Source organism: Corvus moneduloides, chromosome 3, assembly GCF_009650955.1.
Source record: "Corvus moneduloides isolate bCorMon1 chromosome 3, bCorMon1.pri, whole genome shotgun sequence".
Taxonomy (NCBI): Eukaryota; Metazoa; Chordata; class Aves; order Passeriformes; family Corvidae; genus Corvus; species Corvus moneduloides.
Window position 1 is genome coordinate 12,812,369 of NC_045478.1, and position 23,477 is coordinate 12,835,845.

At 37.1% G+C, this 23,477-nt stretch overlaps 1 protein-coding gene across 3 annotated transcripts in view; it reads left to right on the forward strand.

The window, feature by feature from the left end:
• NBAS (NBAS subunit of NRZ tethering complex) overlaps positions 1–23,477 on the forward strand; it is a 166,111-nt gene that overhangs the window by 120,583 nt on the left and 22,051 nt on the right. For 2 of the 3 annotated variants that reach the window (XM_032104139.1, XM_032104137.1), the window contains 2 exons: positions 3,003–3,092; positions 5,304–5,499. In XM_032104139.1, coding sequence (XP_031960030.1) covers positions 3,003–3,092; positions 5,304–5,499 — 286 coding nt within the window. The remainder of the gene's footprint in view (positions 1–3,002; positions 3,093–5,303; positions 5,500–23,477) is intronic. The other variant, XM_032104138.1, reaches the window with a different exon arrangement.

A 23,477-nucleotide genomic window follows, 5' to 3' on the forward strand; every position in this document is an offset into this window, starting at 1 on the left:
TAAATACTTCCTTATTCTAGATAACCGTAGCTTACTGCTTAGATTAATCTTTTTCTCCTTTCCTACTGCTTAGTAAAAGACACCTGTCTGTGACACCTGTCTGTGTCACCTGTCTGTGTCTGACAAACTTGAAGCTTTCTGTAAATGTTCATACATCTGTTGTTTTTGAAAATCGTCTTCACAGATGTATTGTCAGAAACAGTGTTTTTTTTGTTTTCAGAAATGCCCGTTAACTTTTGCAGATACATTTCTTTTGATCAGTTTTGGTTTGGTTTGGGTTTGTTTGTTTGGGTTTTTTGTTTATTTGGGTTTGGGGATTTTTTGTTTGTTTGGGGCAGAGGTTGTTTTGGTTTTTTTTGAGGAGCTCAGAGCCTGGTTGCTACCGGAGCTATCAACTTCCATTTTGGATTAGAGAGATGAAGGTTTTTTGGAGAGCAAGGGTTAGGACTGTCCAGAACTGATCCCTAAATTGAGGATACCCAAAGTCCAAGGTTTGCTGGTCGGTCTCCTTTGATATGGTAGTTGTTCATGTCCATTAAAGATAAGTAAGTGTAAGTAGAGCAGTAAGAACTCAATTTCTGTACACTGCACAATCATATAATAGTTTGGGTTGGAAGGGACCTTTAAAGGTTATCTTGTGCAACACCTCCTACAATGAGCAGGAGCATCTTCACCTAGATCAGGTCACTCAGAGCCCATCCAATCTGGTCTTGAATGTTTCCAGGAAAGGGGCATCCACCATCTCTCTGGAGAACTTGTGCCAGTATCTCACCAGCTTCATTGAAAAAAGTTCCTTCCTTACATGTAGTCTGAACTGACTCTCTGGTCTGTCACCATTTTTCTTATAATCCCCTTTTAAGTATTGAAGGGCTGCAAATATCCTGTTTGTTTCTGCTTCAATACTCATTCTCTTCTTAGTGTGCAAGTTTTATAAGTATTCTAGTTTCCTTTTGATATGCCATGTTAATGCCCTTTGTAGATGTGTTTTTATTACAAACTTAATTGAAAAAAAGGGCACAAAAAATGGAAAATTTAAATCTGGCCTGTAAACAATTCACAAACAAAATGGCTTATAAAAAGAGTATTAATGAAGTGCCTTATATCTGTCTTCACTCTAGGGACCTATAATAAATTTTCTTAGCTTTTTATGTTGTTAAAGAAATTTTTAACCATCTCCTAATGCATCTAGCCATGATGCATAAAATGATCATTTGAATACTGCTTTGCTTTTTACCATTTCCACACATCTGCCCTAAAGGTATATTTTTTTTTCCTAAACAGTGCATTCAATTCTGTTATGTCTCCTTTTCTGTGAAAATACACTTCTTTTTTTTTCTGAGAATGAATTTTTTGTGTGTTTTGGTGAAAAGGGATTTTATCTTTTGGAGACATATCATGTCTCTGGGAATATTTATATACTATTCTGTACTATAAATTATAATTTTATTGTTTCCAAATATTCTGAAGATGCTTAGGATTATATCTAGATTTAAGCTTCACTCTTAAAAAAGTTATTTAGCTGCAATATGGTAGTATTGGTACTAAGAACAGCATTTCTGTCAGTCATATGTACAGTATCTTTTGAGAAAAAGACCAGTGTTAACGAGCCGTCTACTCCTGTTTCAAACTTAGGAGTGCAGTATAGTAATATTGAATGAGGATGCTAGCTTTTCATCGTGAAACAAATCATCTTGCTTCTGTTCTGAATAGAGTCATATTTATTTTAAATCTAGTGTTGTACACTGGAGTGCTGGCCACGCATTAAGATAAAAATAGAAAAGATGAAAATTCTGAATGCAGGAAGACATTAAAGTTTATAAAGATTTAGGTCTCTATGCCATATGATATAATCATTGTTTAGAAAATACATTTATCTTACTGATGTAATGAATGACAAAATTGTAAATATTCCCTAACTCCTGACAAAAAAAAATTTGGAATATTGTGGTTACTTTTGCACATTTCTGTCAGCTGTGTGGTATTTTGGCTTTAGATAGAACAGTCAAAGTAGTTCGGGCATGTGTTGGTTATTGCTAAGAGCAGATCTAGAAGGAGGCTGACATTTTTAGTAGCAGAAGAGCTTTGATATGGTGATGAACTATAGAGAAAATACACTTTTTTTCTCGTGTTTTTGAATCATCTATAGTCAGATAACTTGGGAACTATTTGCCTTTTTTTCTCTTTCTTTAATGCGGCCTTGACAAATTAAGACAGGCAAAGCTGGTGTTTTTCCTGTTCATCCAGGCATCACTGCCACCATAGTGGTTTCCGTAGGGAGACACTGTATGTTTTGTTGGAGTACCAGGGCAAATCTCTCCCTCTCTCAGCACCGAGTCTGTTTTATAGCAAACCTTAGCTGAAAATGTCATTTTCATTGAGTTATGAGCAAAGCTTCTTTTCCTACCAGAGTGGTTTTGGGTTGGTTGGTTGTTTCTTTTTTCACCCCATTTTTACAACCTTTTGACCTGCTGAAGAGAACTGTATTTTAACTGAAATGTCTGATGGGAGTGATGGACATTTTTCTATTCCACGTACGCACAGTGGCCATTGTTGTGTGCAGCTCGATCCCAGTGAAATCCGCAGATAGGATACTGCTGACTCAGGTTACAGTCAGGTTGATTTCAGCCAACAGAGATACTGCAAGATGATTCAGAGGGAAAAGATGATGACATTCATGTGTAACTTTAAGTCTCTTTAGTTCATATTGATCTTTAAGGTAGTGAGATTGCATGTGAGTATTTTGCTCACCTAATCTGTGTTAGAAGCACTAAACTTTTAACTATGCTTTTCCTTTCAAATTCCGTTTAAGTGCTTTAGTATTTTTTCCCACTCTTTCCTTTTTACTTTTTGCATTACTCTGACATAAAAATAAAGGTACTAGTTAAGAAACGAAAATGGAAAATTCTTATAATTATCGAACAATTAATAAAATCCTACAGGTGCATAAAATGAGATACAATATTAAGGACCATTTTAATGGTAACTTCGTCTTCCCTTAATAGCAGAAATGGTGACTCATCTCCAACAGAGAAAGATCCACTTGGAATCCTAGAAGGTATAATTTCTGCAGTGCATGCAAGCGTTGAAAAAGGGTAAGAGCTTCCTGTACGGATTCTTTGGGTAAGACTTTGAAAGATGCTTCTCATGAAAGCTTTGAAGGTACAATACTGAATATGGATGATTTTTCTTCATGGATATATGTAATGGGTTTGCACTTAATTTTCTAAGACTTTATTCTGGAACGGGCTGTCATTTTTCATGTTCAAAATCTGAGCCCTGACAGAAGCCTTTACTTGTCATTTGGAAGAAAGCACTGAACCTAAAATTTGGATAACTCTGTATTATGGTGAATTGAGAAAATGGTTTTTCAGCTGTGACTTCTGCAGATTGTATATCTACCAGGAATATGTCACTGCTTTTGTTTCAGTTTTGTTGATAAATTGCAAATAATAATTATTCACTTTCAGGTATCTGAATTTAGATATCTAAGTTGGTCAGTATTTGTAAGGGATAGTGCAGAAACAATTTCCCAAACGCTATATGATGCTTCACCACATTTTTTTTCCCCTCTTTTGGGAATGTCCTTATTTCAGACCACATAATGGCCTGTATATCTCAATGACATTTTCCATTTCATTCTCAGTAAAGACAAGGAAGAAACAAAAAAAAATCAGCTTTGTTTTCCCAGATGTACAAAGAAAGTCATGTATAATAATGACAATAAAATCCAATACTCTCTGGTAGCCACACAAAAACAGTGACACTATTTTTTGAGGCTTCTCCAATGACATTAAATTAGCTGAATGTTGGATACTGATGGAGACTGAATTGATGTAAAAATTTGCAGTAAATATAATTTGCAGTATTCTAAGGTATAATGGATGAGTCCGTACTATTTTATTCTGAGATGCACCTTCTGGAGTGCACCTTCTGGATTTGTATATTTCATCAGCATTTAACTGCTGAAACAATAAGATGGAGTGAAAGTAATGATGATTGCAAGAGATCACTCATATTCCTTTAAATACTTATTTATTACCTTAAAACTCAGCTACTCGATTTACAAAACAGGAATATTTTCCTCAGGAAAACATATATAAGCATCAAGTGCAAGCTCTACAAACTCTTGAAATATTCCAGCAGGTCCTTTTAATTCCCAAACTTTTAATTTACAGTTTGAATGCCACCTGTTCAGCAAAGGCATGTCTAATTCAGCAGGACTTCTGAGCTAACAGCATTATTCAGACAATGTAAAGCCTAAGTAAAATTGAAATCTTTGTAATATGAAAACCTAAGATGTCAGTGTTTATTATTTCAGAGCTGAAAGACAGGCTAAATTGGTGTTTTCTGTCTCATATTACTTTCCCGTCTGTCTTGTTAAGACAAGGGAACATTAGTTACAAATCACACTCTACCAGGAGCCACTTGCTTGGCTTCTTTTTTTTTTTAAGAAAAGAGTTAGCTTGAGTTTAAAATATTATTGGATGTTAAAACAGTATTTGCTGATTTGGTACTTGTTAGTTTATAGCCTCCTCCGAGGGACATCACACATCATTCTGTCTCCAGCTGTTAACTGCTTGGTCAGTTCATGGTGATCTGTGTACTGTGAATGCTTCCACACAGTTAGAATGTATTTGATTTAATACACCTTCTGAATCAAATGATATAATTAAGAGTTTTTATAATTAAAAGTCCAACCCAAAAGCTTAGGAGTTTTAACATCTCTTTTTTTTTTTTTTCTTTCTAAGGATTTTGGGCATTTTGCAATCATTATCATGCTAAGAACTGAGAATGATCAAGCTGGCTAGAGATGGTACACAAAAAAAAAATATGGCTAGAGCTGCAACTGGGAGAAAATAATTTAGTGTGTGTGGAGTAGAAAGAAGGGGCTTGTAAAGAAAGAAAGAGAATGCAGGGTGACAGTATGAATAAGCATTCAGAGATAAAAATGTTATACTAAATATGCAAGCATTCAAGCTGGTTTTCCGTAAAGTCAGATGGTGTGGTAGTACAGGCATCAGTAAGGCCCAGACACCATGAAAAGACTTGGATTTCCAGATGCTGAAACCGAGCACCATTGTATGGTACCAGAGTAGCTTGTGGGAAAATATGTAAATATACAGATGGGCTCCTGATTTACAAGGGCCGGTTTCCCTGCAGCCTCACAGAGGTCAGATCTTCCATTTCCTGGTGTTATGTATTTCTTACATAATGAATGTGCTTGTTAAGTTTTGAAAATGCATGTAGTATTTTCATTAGGATTATTACCAGAGACTATTTAACACCGTGTTGTTTAATTACAGGGAGAAAATAGTTTCTGCAGATGACCTCCTGGAGTGGTTGAGACCTTTCTGTGGTGATGATTCTTTAGCAGTGAAGCCTCGCATCAGGGTATTGCAAATTCTGGAGCAAGCCTTCCATCTCAGTGATGAGGATAGCAAGCTGCTGGTGTACTTCAGGACACAAGCCGTTCTTAGAGCTTGCTGGCCTGAAACAAAGGTATTTATACTGATTGCTGCAAATTATAGCATTAGGCTGTTTTAATGAGAGGATTACATAACGAAATGTTGGTCTGCAGAATATGGTTGTGATGCATCCTGTTGTCTGGAAACTAATCCTACTTTTCTGTTTTAAATCAAGTTTCTGATACATTCTGATTCTTCGTAAAACAAAGTTTGTAAAGGTAAGGGACTTTTCTGATTTTTCTTTAGGATCAGGAGTGCATAGTACTGAACTTGACTGAAGACTAATGATTTTCCTCCATGTCAAGCACTGACTTTGAAGTTTTTGTACCTTCTTTCTTTTCTGACCCTTTTTTCGTGTCAATTTTACCTTCCATTTTTATCTTCCACTTGGCGTCACATTTTACTCACAATTACAATGATAATTACTGGCCACGGACTTTTTTTCTTGGGCCTTTAAATATTATTTCATGAATGTGTAGCAATTTTGAAATCATGTGAGTAGCACTTGCTGCATGTAGAATTGTTCAGAAGCAGAGTTACTTTTTGTTCATTTTCTAAGTGCCTCCCACCATGCCAAGACCTTACAGAACAAAAGTAGAATATTACTAATAGCTCCCAAAAAAATCTGTGCACAAACCCACTTTATATTCATATAAACCTGAAGCAATATCTCAGTTTTGACTTGCTGTGCTAAATTCATCCAAGGGAACAATCCTAATAAAAATCTTAAAAGGAAAAGAAAGTACTTATCTCTTGGTTTCTTTGGAAATTACTTTTCCTCTTGTATTCACAGTAATACCAGCATTTAACTCCTCAACTACTGTTTGGGTGTCTGTGATTGGATTCTTCAGTTCAATCCTTTGTCAGTGTTTGTGTTGCCTGTGACCTGCTTTCTAATTCAAAATCATTTCCAATTCTAAAAAATTGAACTAGAGTATGTCTTAAGAAAAAAGTTACAGGTAGATAATAGCTTTCAGCCATGTTTGTAGAAGACAGAAAAAGAACCTGTATTTGACAGAAACCTTATGACACTCATTACACTTGTGATTTTATCTAAAATATTTATCAAACTTTTATTTTCTCCCATATTTCTTGTAAGTCAGAATGTATATAACTTTGCAAAAAGAAACACACCTCCATTTGGTTACAAAACCAAATTTTAGGACTTAATTGAATGCATTTCATATGCTGCTGGCTGATGTGTAGCTCACTGCCCACCAGAGCCCCCAAGGCCCATCAGCAGAGCTGAGACAGCCACAACTGTGCTGTCCCCACCTGTGCTGTTCCAGGTGCAGCACAACTGTTAAACCTTGTGCAAATTTTGCTGGCCCAGTCTGCCAGCCTGTTTAGGCCTCTCCATATAAACAGTTAATTTCTGCTTCCTGAAGGGATTTTTAAAATCAACTAGTTTCAAGCAGGAAAACCTGCTTTTCTTTTTGTGAGGTTTGTACTGACTGAGCAACAGTACATCTGCTCATAACACAGTGTTGCTGATCACTTCAGTGCTTTACACTTTTGCTGATGAGTAAGCAAGTAGTACAAGAAGACATGTAATAAAGCTTGAATAATGGTCTAGATAAGCTCAAACCTTTCAGAGATAATTGTATGAAAATATGTACACAACACCATAATACTAATTTCTCTGTATATACTATTTATTATTTAGCTAAGTGTAGAAATAGCTTTCATGCCTGACAATAGTGAAAGCTGTGCTTATATGTACATACATAAAAATCATAGTTTATGCACCCCACTTTCTGCTACAGAGTGCAATTACAAGAGTCCTATTGGAATATATTAAAAATTATTCTCATTTTCATGTCAGCTCAAGCTCAGTGTGATTGTTTTCTTTGAATATTTTGAGCTAGGTAACTAACGTGTTATTTAGATGGAAGAGTCGTGTTGCTTTGTCCATTAGATACCCATCACTGAAATTCAGGGTTCTTCACAAATATCCAAGAAAACAAATGAGTGGTCTTAGATGTGGACTATTTATTTTGGATTTTTTCCCTCTTGTAGTCAGCTGATGTCAAATGCTAGTCTACAAGCTGATACTAGAAAAGCAAGTGATGGCCTTGTTTGAATATTAAGTTTGCGTATTTTGTGAATTAACAAGAATGGAAAATATCATCATAAAATAGCAGATTGAAAACTGTACACTTCCCGGTCCTTTGTGGTATGTTAGTGGAACAAGAACACTGCAGAAGTCTGTGCTTACATGGCTGCTTAAAAGCAAAGAGAGAGATTTGTGTATGAGCTGTGGCAGAGCATTAGGGTTAAGACACAATTTTCTCATGCAAGTTCACGCTTCAGGTGCAAAGACCTTTTACAGCTACCCTGTTTTACAGAAGGGTGTATTGTAGCACAGCTTGTTGGGTAATCCTGCATGAAGAAGTAGACAGGAGGAATATCATCTTTCAAACTATGCCAGTCTGCCTGTCTTGTCTGTAGGTGTCACCTTCTCTAGCATCACTACACCTTTATTAATTTGGTCATCCTCTCTCATCCAGCAAAATAGTTTAAAAAAAAAATCCCATTTCAAACAAATGGGGAGGGAAAGGGCTGTGGATTGAATGCTGTTTTTAGATTTTAGAGGAATGTGTTTAAAGGTTGTTAGTTTTCAGGGGTTTTTAATGAGCTTTAAATTGCAAATATGTCCAAAATGTATTCATTATCTTGCTTCCAGATTGTTGTATCACTACTTGCTTGGTGTTTTTTACATGCTTTTAGGAGATCCCTCTTTTCCTATACCATTCCTTGGCACAAAAAGGGATGGCAGATATTATAAAGTATGAACGTGGATTTCTATTGAATAAAGATAATTTTAATGGTATTGCAGTGTTCAATTACCAGAAAATGTGTGAAAGCCACCGTCAGTGTGTCTACTAATCCTCTTAGACAGATTTTGCATACATCAAGGAGGGACTTAATATTTAATTATGCTCTAGGTGCTGTAAGTAGTGGTCCCACAAATCAGTGTGCTGGGAAATAGGCCAGCTCTTACAAAATTAAAAATGTACTTTATGGAAGCAGCTACCTATCAAACACTCAGAAACACAGTGATTTCCAATTCTCTCATGATTAGTTAACAAAATTAAAAATTCAGGGGTCCTCATTTTTCAAAGGCTTGAGAGTCTTTAATTCACATTCCAACAGCATCCCATGCTAGGGAGGAGGAGGAGGCATGCCTTGTTTTAATCCCCTTGATGAATTTTATCTGAGCTCTTCAGGTTCTGTAATTTTCTAGTTAACTGGTGCATGAAAAATATGGGTCAAAATACTGACTTTTTATATATTAAAAAACACTGGAGGGAGAAGAAAGACATTGTTTAGAATGTTGGTATCAAAATTTATCTGTATTCATCTAAGCTGGGAAATGCATTTATTTTCAAATTGTACATAAATATGTATAGTCTGTAATGACTCAAAGCAGCATCTAACAAGCCTGAAGTGTCAGCTAACAGGTTATGTGTGTGTGTGTGTGTGTGTACGTAGTTGTTCTGCTCAGTGACCACTTACAAGGCATAGTTTACAGGAATGAGTGAGGGTTTGCCCCAGGAGGTTACAGTGGCACTAGCAAAGCTTCTGTAAGTAAACCAAGGCTTACTTTAAGATAAGAAGTTATTAATTGTGAAGCTTCTATAAGACACACCTTTTCTTGAAAGGATTGTTTAATTATTATGCAAATGCAAAATGTAATTACTACTTGCATGCCACTTAAATGGAAATAGCTTTGTCATTTAGAGAAGGTAATCTCATATAGCCTTCCCCCCTATCTTGTTATATTATGGTTTTTTTCATGATCTTGGGGTATAGAGAGCTGCTGAGGGCAAAATGTTTTGAAAATTGCAAGGGATGTCTATTAAGGATTTAAAATTGTAACTTTAGGCAGTTTTCTTATTTATTTTCTTCCCTAAAGTTTAGCTTTGAAAAATTGACGATTTAATTTGTATTGTGTATATGGGATGTGCACAACACATTTTCCTTCCTTCATATAGGCAATTCCTGTGTGCCATATGCAAACTTGTGTCTCAGCAACCTTGGTTATGTCTGCACTGACTTTCTGAGAGCTTGGAGTGACTGTCAAGATTCCATTGCTGCTTTGTTCCTCTTTCTCCTGTTAATGAAAAATGTGTATCTGTTTCCATGGTGTTTCTTCATATGACTTTGTTAAGAACGGTCTCAATGGGAATGTCAGTGTCCAGTGATTTTCAGCTTTTGCCATTGCCTCTTCTCATGTCAGAGATTTAAACATGAGAAGTCGTTTTGCTGAAACCATTTATCACGTAACAATGACCTGCATTTAGCTTGATCTGGCCCAATACAAGTAAAGGAGCTGTATCTGTTTCATCCTCAGCCATCTTTTGTTTGTGAAAAATGCTTAATTAGAAGAAAGATTTATGTTCCTATCAACTCTGAGTAAATTTGTTATTATGTTGCTTATAGTTCTAGAGACATTGTTTCTCTGCTGGTAATGCATAAAAATTAAGCTTAAGAGATTTAATTTAAGTTTTAATTAATATTTTAAAACACTAATTTCCATTCCTTGAAGATGCAATTTATCCATATGAAAACATGTGAAACTTTTTTTTTTCTGGGAACATAAATTGTAGCGTGTATGATTAATTAAATACTTTAAGATGCAAATGAAATATTTTCCATTAACTACACAAGTATAGCAGATAAGGCAAAGTGGAGAGAAAAGCAGTGTCGCTTGCGTGCACACAGGTTTTCAGCGTGAGCTCTGGGCACTGCAGCGCTCTGTCACCAGTAGCAATTGCTTCAGAGGAAGATAAGAATGTTCTGGAGTGGATTCATGGGGGATGATTCACTTTCTCTAATAGGTCTTTCGTAATGAAGGTGTAAGTGCAGAATGGTTGAAACAGTTTGTACTCAGCTTTGATCCCAGTTTCAGAAAAATTAAGGGCTCATTAGTGATGTAATCAGATTTCTATTAGTACATTTCAAAGAACTCAGTGGATAAACGGTGATTCAGCCTTAGGTATCTCCTGCTAAATTTTCAGCATTGGTACACACCGTGCATCACTGAGCACAAAACATGCTGAAACTTTGTGAAGGAGGGATGCCATCCAGAGGGATCTGGACAAGCTCAAAAAGTGGGCCCATGGGAATCTCATGAGCTTCAACAAGACCAAGTGCTGGTGCTGCACCTGGACCGGGACAGCCTCCGGTAATAATCCAGGCTGGGGGATGAACAGATGCAGAGCAGCCCTGCTGACAAGGACATGGGGGTGCTGGTGGGTGAGAGGCTGGACATGACCCAGCCATGTGCCCTTGCAGCCCAGAGTGCCAGTTGTGTCCTGGGCTGCATCCAAAGCGCCGTGGGCAGCAGGGGAGGGGGGCGATTCTGCCCCTCTGCTCTGCTCTGGTGAGACCCCACCTGCAGTGCTGCATCAGCTCTGGGGTCCCCAGCACAGGAAGGACATGGATCTGTTGGAGTCAGTCCAGAGGAGGACAGCAAGGTGATCTGAGGGATGGAGCACCTCCTATAAGAAAAGGCTGAGAGAGTTGGCATTGTTCAGCCTGGAAAAGAGAAGACTCTGTATTACCCCAGGCCTAGGCCCTAGGATATATCACCGTGTCCCGCAGCCGTAGGGAGGAGCAGAAGATCCAGCAGGCAGGAATTGTGCAGCAAGACTGATTTATTTAATTATTTTTACAAACTCTTTTATGGACTTTTTTCTTCATAGTCCAATTGGACAAAGGATCAGCCACCCCTTGGGGGTGATTGGCTAAAATCCTAAACATCCATTGTCAAAATATTTTTCTACTGTACTATAAACAGGACTTTTCATGGCTGCAGGTGTTTGGTTGTTTACATAACTCTGCTACCTCTTCTGTGAGAGAGAAAAGTCTCTCACAGGCTTAGAATATAGCAAGAAAATCCTTGCTAGCAGCATTTTTGTATCTACAACTCTGGGGTGACGTAAATCTGATCTTCCAGTACCTGAAAGGAGCCTACCAAAAAGATGGAGAGAGTCTCTTTACAAGAGCCTGTAGTGACAGGACAGGGGGGAATAGCTTCAGACTGGAAGAGAATAGGTTTAATCTAAGTAGCAGGAAAAAAAATCTCTGCTGTGGGGGTGGTGAGGCGCTGGAACAGATTGCCTATAGAAGCTGTGGATGCCCCATCCCTGGCACTGTTTCAAGGCCAGGTTGGATGGGGCTCTGAGCAGCCTGGCCTAGGGGAAGGTATCCCTGCCCATGGCAGGGGGATTGGGACTTAATGATCTCTAAGGTTCCTTTCAAACCATTCTGTGATTATATGATTTAACCTCTTTATATGATTTGTTACGTGATGTTGTTCTGTGTTTTGTAGGATATTAAAATCCAGAAAATCTAATTCTCTATTTACTACACTTTTTCCCTTATTCTGTTTGTTTACTCTAAGTAACCAATTCCAGTCATGCCACCTCCTCTACAGCGTTTTCTCTCTGTAACTATCCTGTCCTCTATCTCAGAGCCCACTGTGATACATAGTACACCTCCTGAGAAAGGTAACTGGGAAGTGAATGTGCTGTCCTTGTGGAAATTAACAGTCCATGCTTACGCATCCCAACACCTTGATTGCTCTCTTGTCTTCATCTCTACATCAACCAGAGGTCTCTGGATTTCATTCAGTGAGGCTCAGGTTACTGTTTTGACTTGATTAGGCTAGTTTAGCATATTTTAAAATGCAATAGTTTTACCATTGTTAAATTTTATTTGCCATCATGTAGTCATTTACTTACCCTAGACTTTTTTTTTTAAAGTCTATTGGAGGTTTCTTTTGACGTAAACTAGCCATGACAATAATTGGTCTGCATTTTTGTCTGTTCAATGCTTGCAGTCTCCCCAAAACAGTTTATATAAAGAAGGAAGCAGCCATAAACCCATGAGAAATTCTACTTTTTACCTTTACTATTTGATCATAAACTGGAGGTTTTTGTTTGAACTTTCTGGGTTTTTCCTGTTAGTAGATCAAGTTCTTCAGCGGTTTCTAGTCAGGAATGTTGTTCTAAGCCCTTTGAAAATATAAGTCGATTGTAAAACTGGTTTTCTTTAGGCATTATTGTGTTAGTATCTTAAATGCGTGTTTTTTATTAGTAATTGTGACAGTAGATGCTATCCTTTTTTCAAACAGTTTTCTTATTCCATCAACCATTGTGCTAGTTGACAATTCTTATTTAGATGTCTATAAATTCTGTATCATCTGAGGGACCTCTCTCAGGTATTCATAAAATAGTTCTTAGTTTATAGTAATTCGTGATATTTTGTGTTGGTTGAGGGAGTGAGTTTTTCCACATTGCTGCTATTGTTGCCCAGGGACCCAGCTATCAAGACTGTGACTGCTAGGACATCAACTACACCAAATCAAAAAGAAAACCACCAACTGCAGTGCTTCTGTCGTGCCATTTGGTGTGACAGGTGTGTGATGCTGCCTACCCTATTCGGATTATTTTTATGGCTGCAACAGAGCTACTAATTTATTTCAGTTTTTACAGCTTAAATAGTTTTATGATAACCACCCACCTGGTATTTTAATGGCTCCTGGTCTAGGCCATAAATATGGAGAAACAGTGAAGGAATTTTTCATTAAAAATGTGCATTTCCTTTTTTTAACTGGAAAGAGTAGTATTGAAATATTATTTAAAATTGGAGTTGATATCAACAACCTCTTGTTCCTGTAAAATAATATCCTAGTTTATTGTGAGTTTTTCTTTCTAGAAATGTATCTTTGACTTCGCTAGTTTTGCCTATCTACAGGAAGATACTTTGGAAGTACTAATTCTGACAATGTTTCATTTACATGTAAACAGCTTTTAAAAGAATTTTGCTTTATTAGCAAAAATTGCAGGCTTTGGTTATGAAGACAACAGTTACACATAGGGGTGAATACTGGGAGCTTGTGGTAGATGTACTGCTGCTTGATGGTAGTGATGATCAGAAGGGTAAATTAAAAAAACACTTGTGTATGGTATGGAGGGAAATGGCTGGCGCTGATTTAACAGCTTAAAAGTAATATTTAAAGATTAAAATCCTGTCATTTCTAGTCTGTATCTTCCAACGCTGTTCTCTGCTCTACATGTTAGAATATTCTTATAATACATACAGCCTGAATTATGAAACAGTGATTAGTAGCTGGTGCATACACAGAAGATTACTTAACATGTCTGTGAGTCCCTCATGTTGCACAGGTATTAGTTTCAGCCATACATGAATCCAAATTTGTACATATTAATGCACACCTACTCAATATACAATGTCAATAACATGTATATTAATCCTGTCTCATGCATCATTTTTTTCCTTATTTGCCCTTGTTCTCCCTACCAATATCTATGTACAGTCCTCAGAGGTTTTCTCTGTGCTGAAATGTATTTGCAGATTAGGACATAATCTCCTGCAGAATACAAATGAATGGATTTTATTTTCTGCACGAGTTATTCATTTTTATGCATTAGGCAACACATTTGTGTTTATTGAATCTATATACATTTCTTAGCTGCATATGAAGCAGATAAGAAATTAATATATAAATCACTTCAGAAGAAAAAAGTTCTTGGGTATTTCTGTAAGAACACAACATGTGGCTGAGCCTTAGTTTAATTCATCATTGGTAGGCTTCTCGATGATTTGTTTTTTAACTTGAATCCCATAACCTGCTTATCCTGTACACTGGCTGTAGTTTGAGTAGGATTTTACCTGTGAGATTATGTGCATCTCTTTAGTTTCTGCATGCAGCAGGCTTGCATATGTGCTCAGAATTCAATTATAGTTTTAATATGTGAAGCCCAGCTCTCAGGAAAGTGCAAGAAAGCCTGACTTCAGAGTTCTTCCTCTGGGATACAAGGCACGCACTATGAACACTGGGTTTGTTCATGCAAAACCCTTGACTTCAGCTTTAATTTTGAATTGATTTTGAATTGATTGCTCAGTTTTGATAGCAGACACTTCCTTCTGGTCTGTCAGACAGTGTTTGTGTCTTCCAGTCTAGGTCAGAGCAGCCCCTGATCACTGAGACCAACTCCTGGCCCGGCACAGGACCCACCAAGAGTCACGCCATGTAGCTGAGAGCATTGTCCAAACACTCCTTGAGCTCTGTCAGGCTGGTGCTGTGACCATTTCCCTGAGAAGTCTGTTCCAGTGCCCAGCCACCCTCTGGGTGAAAAACCTTTTCCTAATATCCAACCTAAACCTCCCTGACACAGTACTTTGAATGTGGTTGAGGGATTTTTTTTTTTTTGTTGGTTTTGGTGTAGGTTATGTGGATATTCTTAATAAAGCTGTTGCTTTGCATTAACTGGGATAACTCCGTAAGCATAGCTTCAAAAAAGCTTCTTTCAAGCAAGGGAATTTAATCTGCAGCACTGGCCCAGGCTACAAACTGGATCATGTTTTTGCTGTTGTTTTTTTTCATTAAACAAGAGCTAAATCCTGTTACTATACAGGAGCATTTTGTGAGGCCAGTGGAACTGTTTTTTAAAAGTTGCCATCTCTCAGCTATGACTTACTGCCACATAAGTGTCCATTTACCAAAATCCAGAATGGGTTGAAAGTAGAATTATCAACATGTGAACTAGGGTAGATGGAGAAAATAAGATGAAAATGGCTTATTTAAAGCTGACAGGTTCCTTTGCCATGAGGGGAGTATATTTGAGACCCATTTCTGAGAAGGGAAAACTTACCTTTTTTAGAGGAAAGAAGGACTTCACAAACGACACATATTGGCAGACAATTTTTTTTTGTGGAACCTTGTGCACAGAAAATCTTTGACCTTGCCAGGTTTCCAATTCAGTTTTATGTGTGTGGTCTTCAGATTGCACTTTCCTAATCCAGCAATGGTATGAGTAAACTAATACTTTTATAATATAAACCACAGATTTCTGTGGGTTTTCTCAAAACTAAAAGTTCTTATCAGCTTTACAACAAAGGCTTTCCAAAAATAGGAAGTAAGTGCAGTAGTGAGACTAAATGCTCAATAAGGAAGCAGATTATGTCAGTGTGTCATCATAGTCATTGGGCAGTGTCCATTTTTCTAGGAAATCTTTTGAATTTAATTCTAAAACATAGGAAATATTTAACGTCTGTAAAAGAGTGCTGTATAAATGTGTTCTCTGAACTATATTTCTTTATTTCCTGACTCTATACATGGCAATATATTGCTAAGACATAGAGTGAAAGGTACTCTATCACATTATCATTTAAACTTCAAAATTTCGATTAATACTAGGGGAAGTATTTTAAGGGGATAATAAGTTTGAGGGAAGTGTGTAAAATGTATCTTTGACAAGCAATTTCACTTGACTTCATTGACTCTTACACAGCTGCCTATACAGAGAGTACACATTTCACATATGGAAAGTGAGAAGCTTATGTGTGTCTGTGTTCCCGCAGGAAAACTGCATAAAACAAAATATTGTGGGTCCAGTGTCTTTTCATAATGTAAGTTTTAATATGTGTATGAGTATATAAAAATGTCAATGCTGGTTGAGATCAAGGCCCAGTATTCTGTATCCAGTATAATCACTTGGTGAGCAAAATAACAGACATGGAAGGAAAAGTAGGAAAAGGAAAAATATATGTGAAACATACTCCAGTATTGCCCTCATCTGTGGGTAGTCAGAGTGGGTTAATTAGGCATAAGAACAGGAAAGTAACTGTGAATACAAGCTGTAAATTCAGGTGTTACTTTACCACAATGGGAGAGTCAATTAGGGGAATTACTTGTAAGATCAAGTAAGTGTAATCTTGATAAAGTCAAATAAGGAAGATCTATCTTTTGGTTGACAGGTGAGAATGATATACCAGAAAGGGACTAAACTCGTTTGCACCTTAAACTTGTTTTCTTAAGTCAAAAGACTAAGCCCATTAGGAAGTATTCTATCTTAAACAGAAGTTACAATTTTATTGCAAAATTACTGGATAAAATTGTTGTCTGGGGGTGACTTTATGATGTGTATCCCCTATCACTTCTCTATGCCCAGAAATTAATTTTGTGCCTTTCTGTGCCTTTAAACTGAGCCTGAAAGGGGGAAGAAAAAAACTGAGCAAAACTTTTCAAAGCAGTTCTGTTTCAAGGACACAGAGATATACAGACTCCTCTGCTTCTGTGGCAGCAAGCAGCAAGAATGGAGAAGCATCTTTTTTTTTCCCAGCCAGTTTTTTCCAGCTCCTTTTTCTCTGGAGGGAGATGGAGAGTTGAACTTTGTTTTTCCTGGGACTTTGTTTTGGTTTTTTTTTTCCCCTTTTTTCTGGACTGTTTCAACATCAGAACACCTCAGGAGAGTTCTCCACTGAGGCCTGGAGGTGGGCCCACAACCCAGCTCCAAGGAGGGGGAGAGAGATCTACTGAAGGACTCTGAAATTTTCCCAGGTTTCTCTCCACACAGAGAGGTTTTATTATTTGGCATTATTATCCTTTTCCCATGTGTTTGTTAAATAAATAGTTTTTATCTCTTTCACTTTCCTTCGAGGAAAATTTCTTTTTTCCCCGAGCCTGGTGGGGGAGGGATGGTTGTAATCTGCTTTCTATCAGAGGATATTTTCCTCCAAATTTGTCCAAACTGGCACAAATAATTGCACAATTGTGGACAGAGATACGTAGATTGTCAGAAAAGATTGCAATAATGACTTTCTCCAGCACTAAAACCTCTTCAACTTTGAAGAATAAGACTATAAATGTAGTGAGGGAGAAAACAGTATGGAAAAGGAGTAGTAGTTCCCCACTTCTGTTTCTCTGTATCTCTGACTTCCAGGGTATGTCTCACAAAACAGTTGTGTTCACTGGTTTTGAACCTCAGTTTACTGACCTGCATTTAAGCAAATGTCTCAGTGTCTGTGCCTAAGCTTGGCAGCTTTGCTCTCAAAGTTGCTGTTGACTTTCTCCATCCTGTGTGCCCTTGCCCATATGCTAGTGGACCAATGGCTGAATGACACACTGCTTTGTTCTTCCAAGCCTGTTACTGCTCTCCCCAGCCTGACCCTGTTGTGCCTTGGAGGATTTTCCTCTCTGTCACAATTTACAAGTTGTTTGGTTTGGGTTTTTTTTAAGAAACCCTGGTTTAGAAATAATGGGATGCTTGTAATGGGTTAGGGAGTATAACACTTGTGGTTTTGTCTTTAAAAAGGGTTTACAACATGTTGCTCTGGCATGTGAACGTCTTGAATAAGATGTTTAATATGTGCTTGTGGTTTTGCTTTGTTTCACAAGTATATAATGTGTCTAACATCAAGGCTGATAGGATGTCTAGCATCTTGAAACGGTTTGAAGAGAATGAAATAAATAATAGCCTTTAAAAGCTCCTAATCTTACATGTGCAGAGTCAGTAGCTATGCAATTTCAGGAACAGTTGTACATTGTTGCAGATTGTGTTTGGGCTGGGTGTTTTTACTGATTTTTGACATTTGTGTTCATATTGTGAATAAAATTTCTATTTAACTTGTAATTTTATATGTCCTTTGTAACAAGCATTTGAATTTGCAGCCTTGTGCTGGAAGTAGATTTTAGTAACTTAGGTTCATGCAGACTTTCAGTAGCTGCACAGATAACAGCAGAACAGGGAATGACAGATCACAGCCTGACCTGCAAAGTGGAAAGACTACTTTCTTCAGTGACCAAACCCTGCAGACCTGTTGTATAGGAAGGACAGTATTTTCTTTGCTGATTTACTTAATGACATTGTAAACTCCTTGGGGCAAGGCTGTTGTATTTTTGAGCCATGAATTGCACAACAAGATAGCAACTGCAGAAATGCAGTCAAATTGCTACCAATCCTTTTAGTCATTGTTTATAAACCATGTTAAGCCCTGTCTAATGAGTGGAAGAAGTTTTAGCATCAGTGTTCCCTGTCTCAAATCTGAATAAAATCTTTGATGTCACATCAGCCTATTATTTTGAGATGCAGCACAGATGAATTCTCTACCACTACAGCTTGGGTAGGGGGACTGGGGAGATACATAAAACCAGTGCATTTTACAAGGAAGTTCTGACAAATTGCAAGTCTATTGTAGCAATAAGGGACCAGTCAAATGCCTGCTTAGAGTTTCTATTTTCAATGCTGTATTAATTCAAATTTATGCTGCAGTGTCAAACATGAACACATTTTGAAATACTTACATTTACCATCTGGTAGATGTAATAAAATTAATTTTATAATCGTGTAAATCAGTAAGGTTTTGGTTGCATTTCTTGGTAACAGCAAATTTTTTGCCTTTAGTACAGGGAGTTGCTTTTAAGCATGGATATAGCTTTTCTCCATGAACAAGCAATTATAGTGAAGGAAAGTATTTTTCTGGTTTCATTTATAAACATCCTTATCATTTATTTTCTTTGTAGTGAGCAAAATCTGTTGCTGAAAACTGTGACTCTGTCATGTTACCATGGAGTAAAAATGGAATTTGCAAAATAGATACTAGTGGGCAGAGGGAGGTTGAGGTCTGCATTGGTTTTCCTGCTCACCATTCTCATACATAAATAGTGTTTTTCTCTTGTCTCAGAGCAAGGGTTGAATTGGCTGGATCTTTTTATTGGCGTTTCCATTTTTTTTTGAACGAAAGGCACTCTGATCAGCCAAGTCAGTCAGCACCAGATTGTCAGATTATATGGCTTTAGCAGTAAAGCATTTACGAGTCTATCAGATATATCTATAGGATCAGGAGACCATTGCATTAATAGGTATCTATAACTTAAGGATGTAGTTCAGATACAGCAACATTCCACAGTTGCTGCAAATACTGGTTTAAACTAAATTCAATTTCAGGTGTTAGATAATGTACCAAACTAAACCACTGATCCTGTGGTCTGCCATGCCAGAGGCTTTTTTTATCAGTCATGTGTGATGTCCACAGTTTTATTTAACTTCAGCATTCTTCAAGTGTATCATCTTACAATTTTTATAAAACAATAGGTCTATAGAAGCTATAGAACTAACTTGTGAGGCAACTTTTCATATTTGGACTCCTTCATCCATATCACATGTGACAAGTATAAAGCAATAACAAATCTGTAGAACAACATGATGAGTCAAAACTTTGTGCACTGAAAGTTGATAAACTGTTGAGTGGTTTCAACATTTTAGGCATCTAACGGGCTAATCTGTGAGGAAGGAATCTTATAACAAAAAGATTTAAGGTAAGTCTTTGGAAGATTTGATCATAAGGCAGAAAAGTTGGGTTTGAGGAGAGATTTTAAGTGCACAGAGTTCTTGATTCAAAACTGAATCTCTCATATGCTATGACAAGCTCATGCTGTTTGTGTAGCCTGTATTCTGCCTTCTGAATTTTCGGTATGATTTTTTGAAGGAACATTAACATAGGCAGATGTTTGTATATTCTTGATCCTGAACATATGTAGTCCCTCGATAGTGAAATTGTGTGTTTTAACAGTTTAACATAAGGTTTGGCTTTACTTAATTTGTATTTTGTTTTATAATCTATCATGAGTATAATTTCTACAATTAATTCCCCTAATTGACTCTCCCATTGTGGTAAATATTAGTGCAGCCTTTTAATGAGAAACATGATGCCAGCTGTGATCTACTGCCAAAGAAATTGCCTGAAACTGAGGAAAATCACTCCAGAATTGAGCAAATCTGTTGTTAAAACTGAAAGCCCATGCTTTCATTTTCCTTGCTTCTGTTGTTTTGTGGTTTGTTTGGGGTTTTTTTCCCCCTTGTTTTTCATATTTCTTTGGGGTCATCTGAAGTTCATGCCTGGTTATGGGCCTCATTATTCTGTTTATTGACAGATTCTTCTTTACAAGTGCTTGTGGTAAGAAGGCTCTGAGCAGTTCATGTCAGGTTATCTTTGCATGGTTAACCTTGGAGTGGTTTAGATGGATGTTTTGGGGTTTTGTTTTTAAAAAAAAAAAAAAAAAGGAAGGGGAAGTAGAGTGATATTATCCTATTACCCTGTGTTACAAGATTGAGTCATCTGAATAGATCATCCAGAATCACTACAAAGAAAGTGTTCAATTAAAAGTGGATTTTTTTTTTAATCTGTTATTACAACAAAACAAGAGGCTTGACTAACTGCAGTAACTCATCTCAGTTAGCTTGCACTTTGTAAAGATGAACTTTCTACCTTTTTACCCAGAGCATGCTCTGCTGTGGGAGGTGGCTGATTCCTCACCGTGCTCTACCTCAGTCTCAGAAAGTAAGGCAATAATACAGAGCAAAACTTACGTTATCTTAACGTAAGTTTATCTTATGTTACGTTTGTGTTTTATATAGATCTGTCTAGATATATGTGTGTATATACATACATACACACAGTAAGTATAAATTAAAAGCTCATTCCTATGTGCTGTTTCAAGGTATTGCTTCCTTCTAGCAAGGAACTATTGCTTTGAAATCTCACCCGCTTCACATCAAATGGAAACGGCATGCATCTAAAATGCCATTATAAAGAGTGAATTTTCACTCGTCTTCTTAAAAACTATAAGTTATTAACACTGTAGAAAGTTCACTTTAATTTTTTTACTCTTAGTGAGAAACATAGGTGACTTGTAAAAAGGCCATTGTAGAGAGAAATGCTGCAGAAGTGCTCTCTGTGTTTGAGAATAGAAAGTTAATTCTTCTGATTGACTTCAATTGAATTAGTATGTGTTATGTCATGAGCAATCATATTTCAAGGATCCAGCTGTCCAAAACACAAAATTATGGTGCTATATTAATTAAGCTCATAAAAAAAGTAAACCCAAGTCTGTAAAGATGCATTATTAGGCAGAATTACTGGAATTCAGTTCATGTCGAGTAGGATGTCTGATCTACTCTCCACTACTAATAGGGGACCTTCTCTGACAGCTTTTCTCATCTGTTGATATTGTCTGTGCCATTTATTGCCATTTTTATAGTTATCATTAGAAAGATCTGAACATTTAGTCTGTGTTTTGAAGTAACGTGCTGTTTGTGCAGATATACTAAAATGTACTCAGTGGACCATCCAGAATGGTACTGATGCCTTAGGTTTTAACTTTTATATTTTTCAAATCCTGTACTGCCTAGTGTGTAACTCTGATGTTTCGTGTGCCCTGTTAGCTACTGTTCTCTCATGCTGGTTAGACATAACAAACCCTCTCTAGGTTTGCACTTCAAGGACACCTTGTTGTCCTAGGCCCCAAAATATGTAAACTAAAGCCTTTGAGAGGAGGAGCAAACTTGGGGTAATTACATCATTAACCGAAATTAAAATTAGAGAATTAACCCTGATACGCAAATGGACCAAACTTAAAAAAGTGTGAAGAACCCGTGACCCAGCATCCACCTTGGGTGGAGCCCCTCAGAAGCTTTTGACTCCCAAGGTGTACCTTTGAAGGCCGTTCAAATAAATAACCTGCTTTTATTCTATTAATCTTGTCTAGCCTCTGTTTTCAGGTAGCCTCTTCAAGGCATCAGTACTTATTTGGTTTCAATATTTAAAGAGCTAGTTTTCTGAAAAAGGGGTTTGGGGATGGGTAAGCAGTGTGAGAGCTTCCATTGTCTAGCTAGTACTTGATTTGCTAAGATGCTAAATATTTTGGAACCTTAGAGGTTAATGTCCTATGTCCCCTTTTTTCCTTTCTTGTTTATCTCCCTTCTCTTTTCAGCCTTGTCATTTAAATATCTAGTATTATACATTATCAAGTATATATATTACAAGTGGGTAACTGATGTCTGCTCTGTGACATTTGCAGTAAAGAAAAATATTTCAAGTGGACAGATCTAGGAAACATTTTTTCACTGTCTGAAATGTTTTAGTATATGGTGCTTTCAGATATACTCCAGAGACAGAAGCAAACAGTTTTTCAACACTAAATATTTTAAAGTCACAGATTATGTAGGCAGCTCAATAAATGCATCAGTAATGTTTGTTTTCCAGCCTCTTTTGAAAATTTGCCCTTGATGTATCAGAGCCACTTTGAAGAGATTGGGATGCGATCTTTAATCTTCCAGAGTGGCTGTAGAACTAAGGAAAACTTTGTCCATGTTTGATGTCTTAGAACTACTTGGGCTGAAACAGAAAAGTTAACATTTAATGCTGTTTATCTTCAGCAGAATTATAAGATGACGCTGAAATGTTTGATATTCTGAAAGTTTCTGGACTCTGCAAAAAAAATTCAGTGTTAGAATGTGTTAATAAGACAGAGGAAGCTACCTTGTTATTGTAACAAATAATTTTTAAACTCCAAAAACTTGTGTTTGTTGGGTAAACAGTGAATTGCTATTCCATTTGTGAAAGCCCTCCTGGTGTGATAGCCAAACTTTTAAACAGAAGTTACTTCTCATTTAGTAGCAAGTTGGTCTTATTTACAGCAACCTTCCTTCAACAGTCAGACCTTTTACCTTGCACACTTTTACTGTGGAACTGCAGGCAGTAATTATTTTTAAAAGAACCTGTCATCAACTGGAATGAATTCAAGTCTGGGCAAAAGCTGCAGGTTTTCAACAGAGATAGACACACCTGTCCCGAGACAGAATTGTCTGGGAGCTGATGGGGGTGTAGGTTTCGTTTTTCTTTTGTTCAAACACCTATGCAGAGAAATGCTGTATTATTTGTTAGCGAATGTTCTTTGCTGGGTAGATGAATTTAGGAGCATCTTTCAGGGCTCCTTTCTAGGTGAGAAAAGATGAGCTGCTGTAAATTCAGATAAAACAATTGAAATTTCATAGGTGAGTGAGAGTAATATATATTAGGAAAGCACTGGACATAGTCATTCTTTGAAAAGGTATGTGTGTGTGTATGTCTATACGTTGAAAAAAAGAAATTTAAGGAATTTTCGGTTGTTTGAAGAAGACAGGGATAAGATCTTCTGAACTAATCAAAGAATGTACTTGTGTGGGGTTACATTGTTCTAGGAATGTCCACCTAAGTCATTCCACTTTGTGTTCTCCCATTTTATTTGCATGTGGTTGAAAATGAGAGGTAAGAAAACAGGTTTCTGGAAAATTATGGTCGCTGTGTTTCTTGCATTGTTTTGGAACAGTGGTTTTCTTCACAGATAGTTTCAATTGCTTTTGTATCATTGATTTC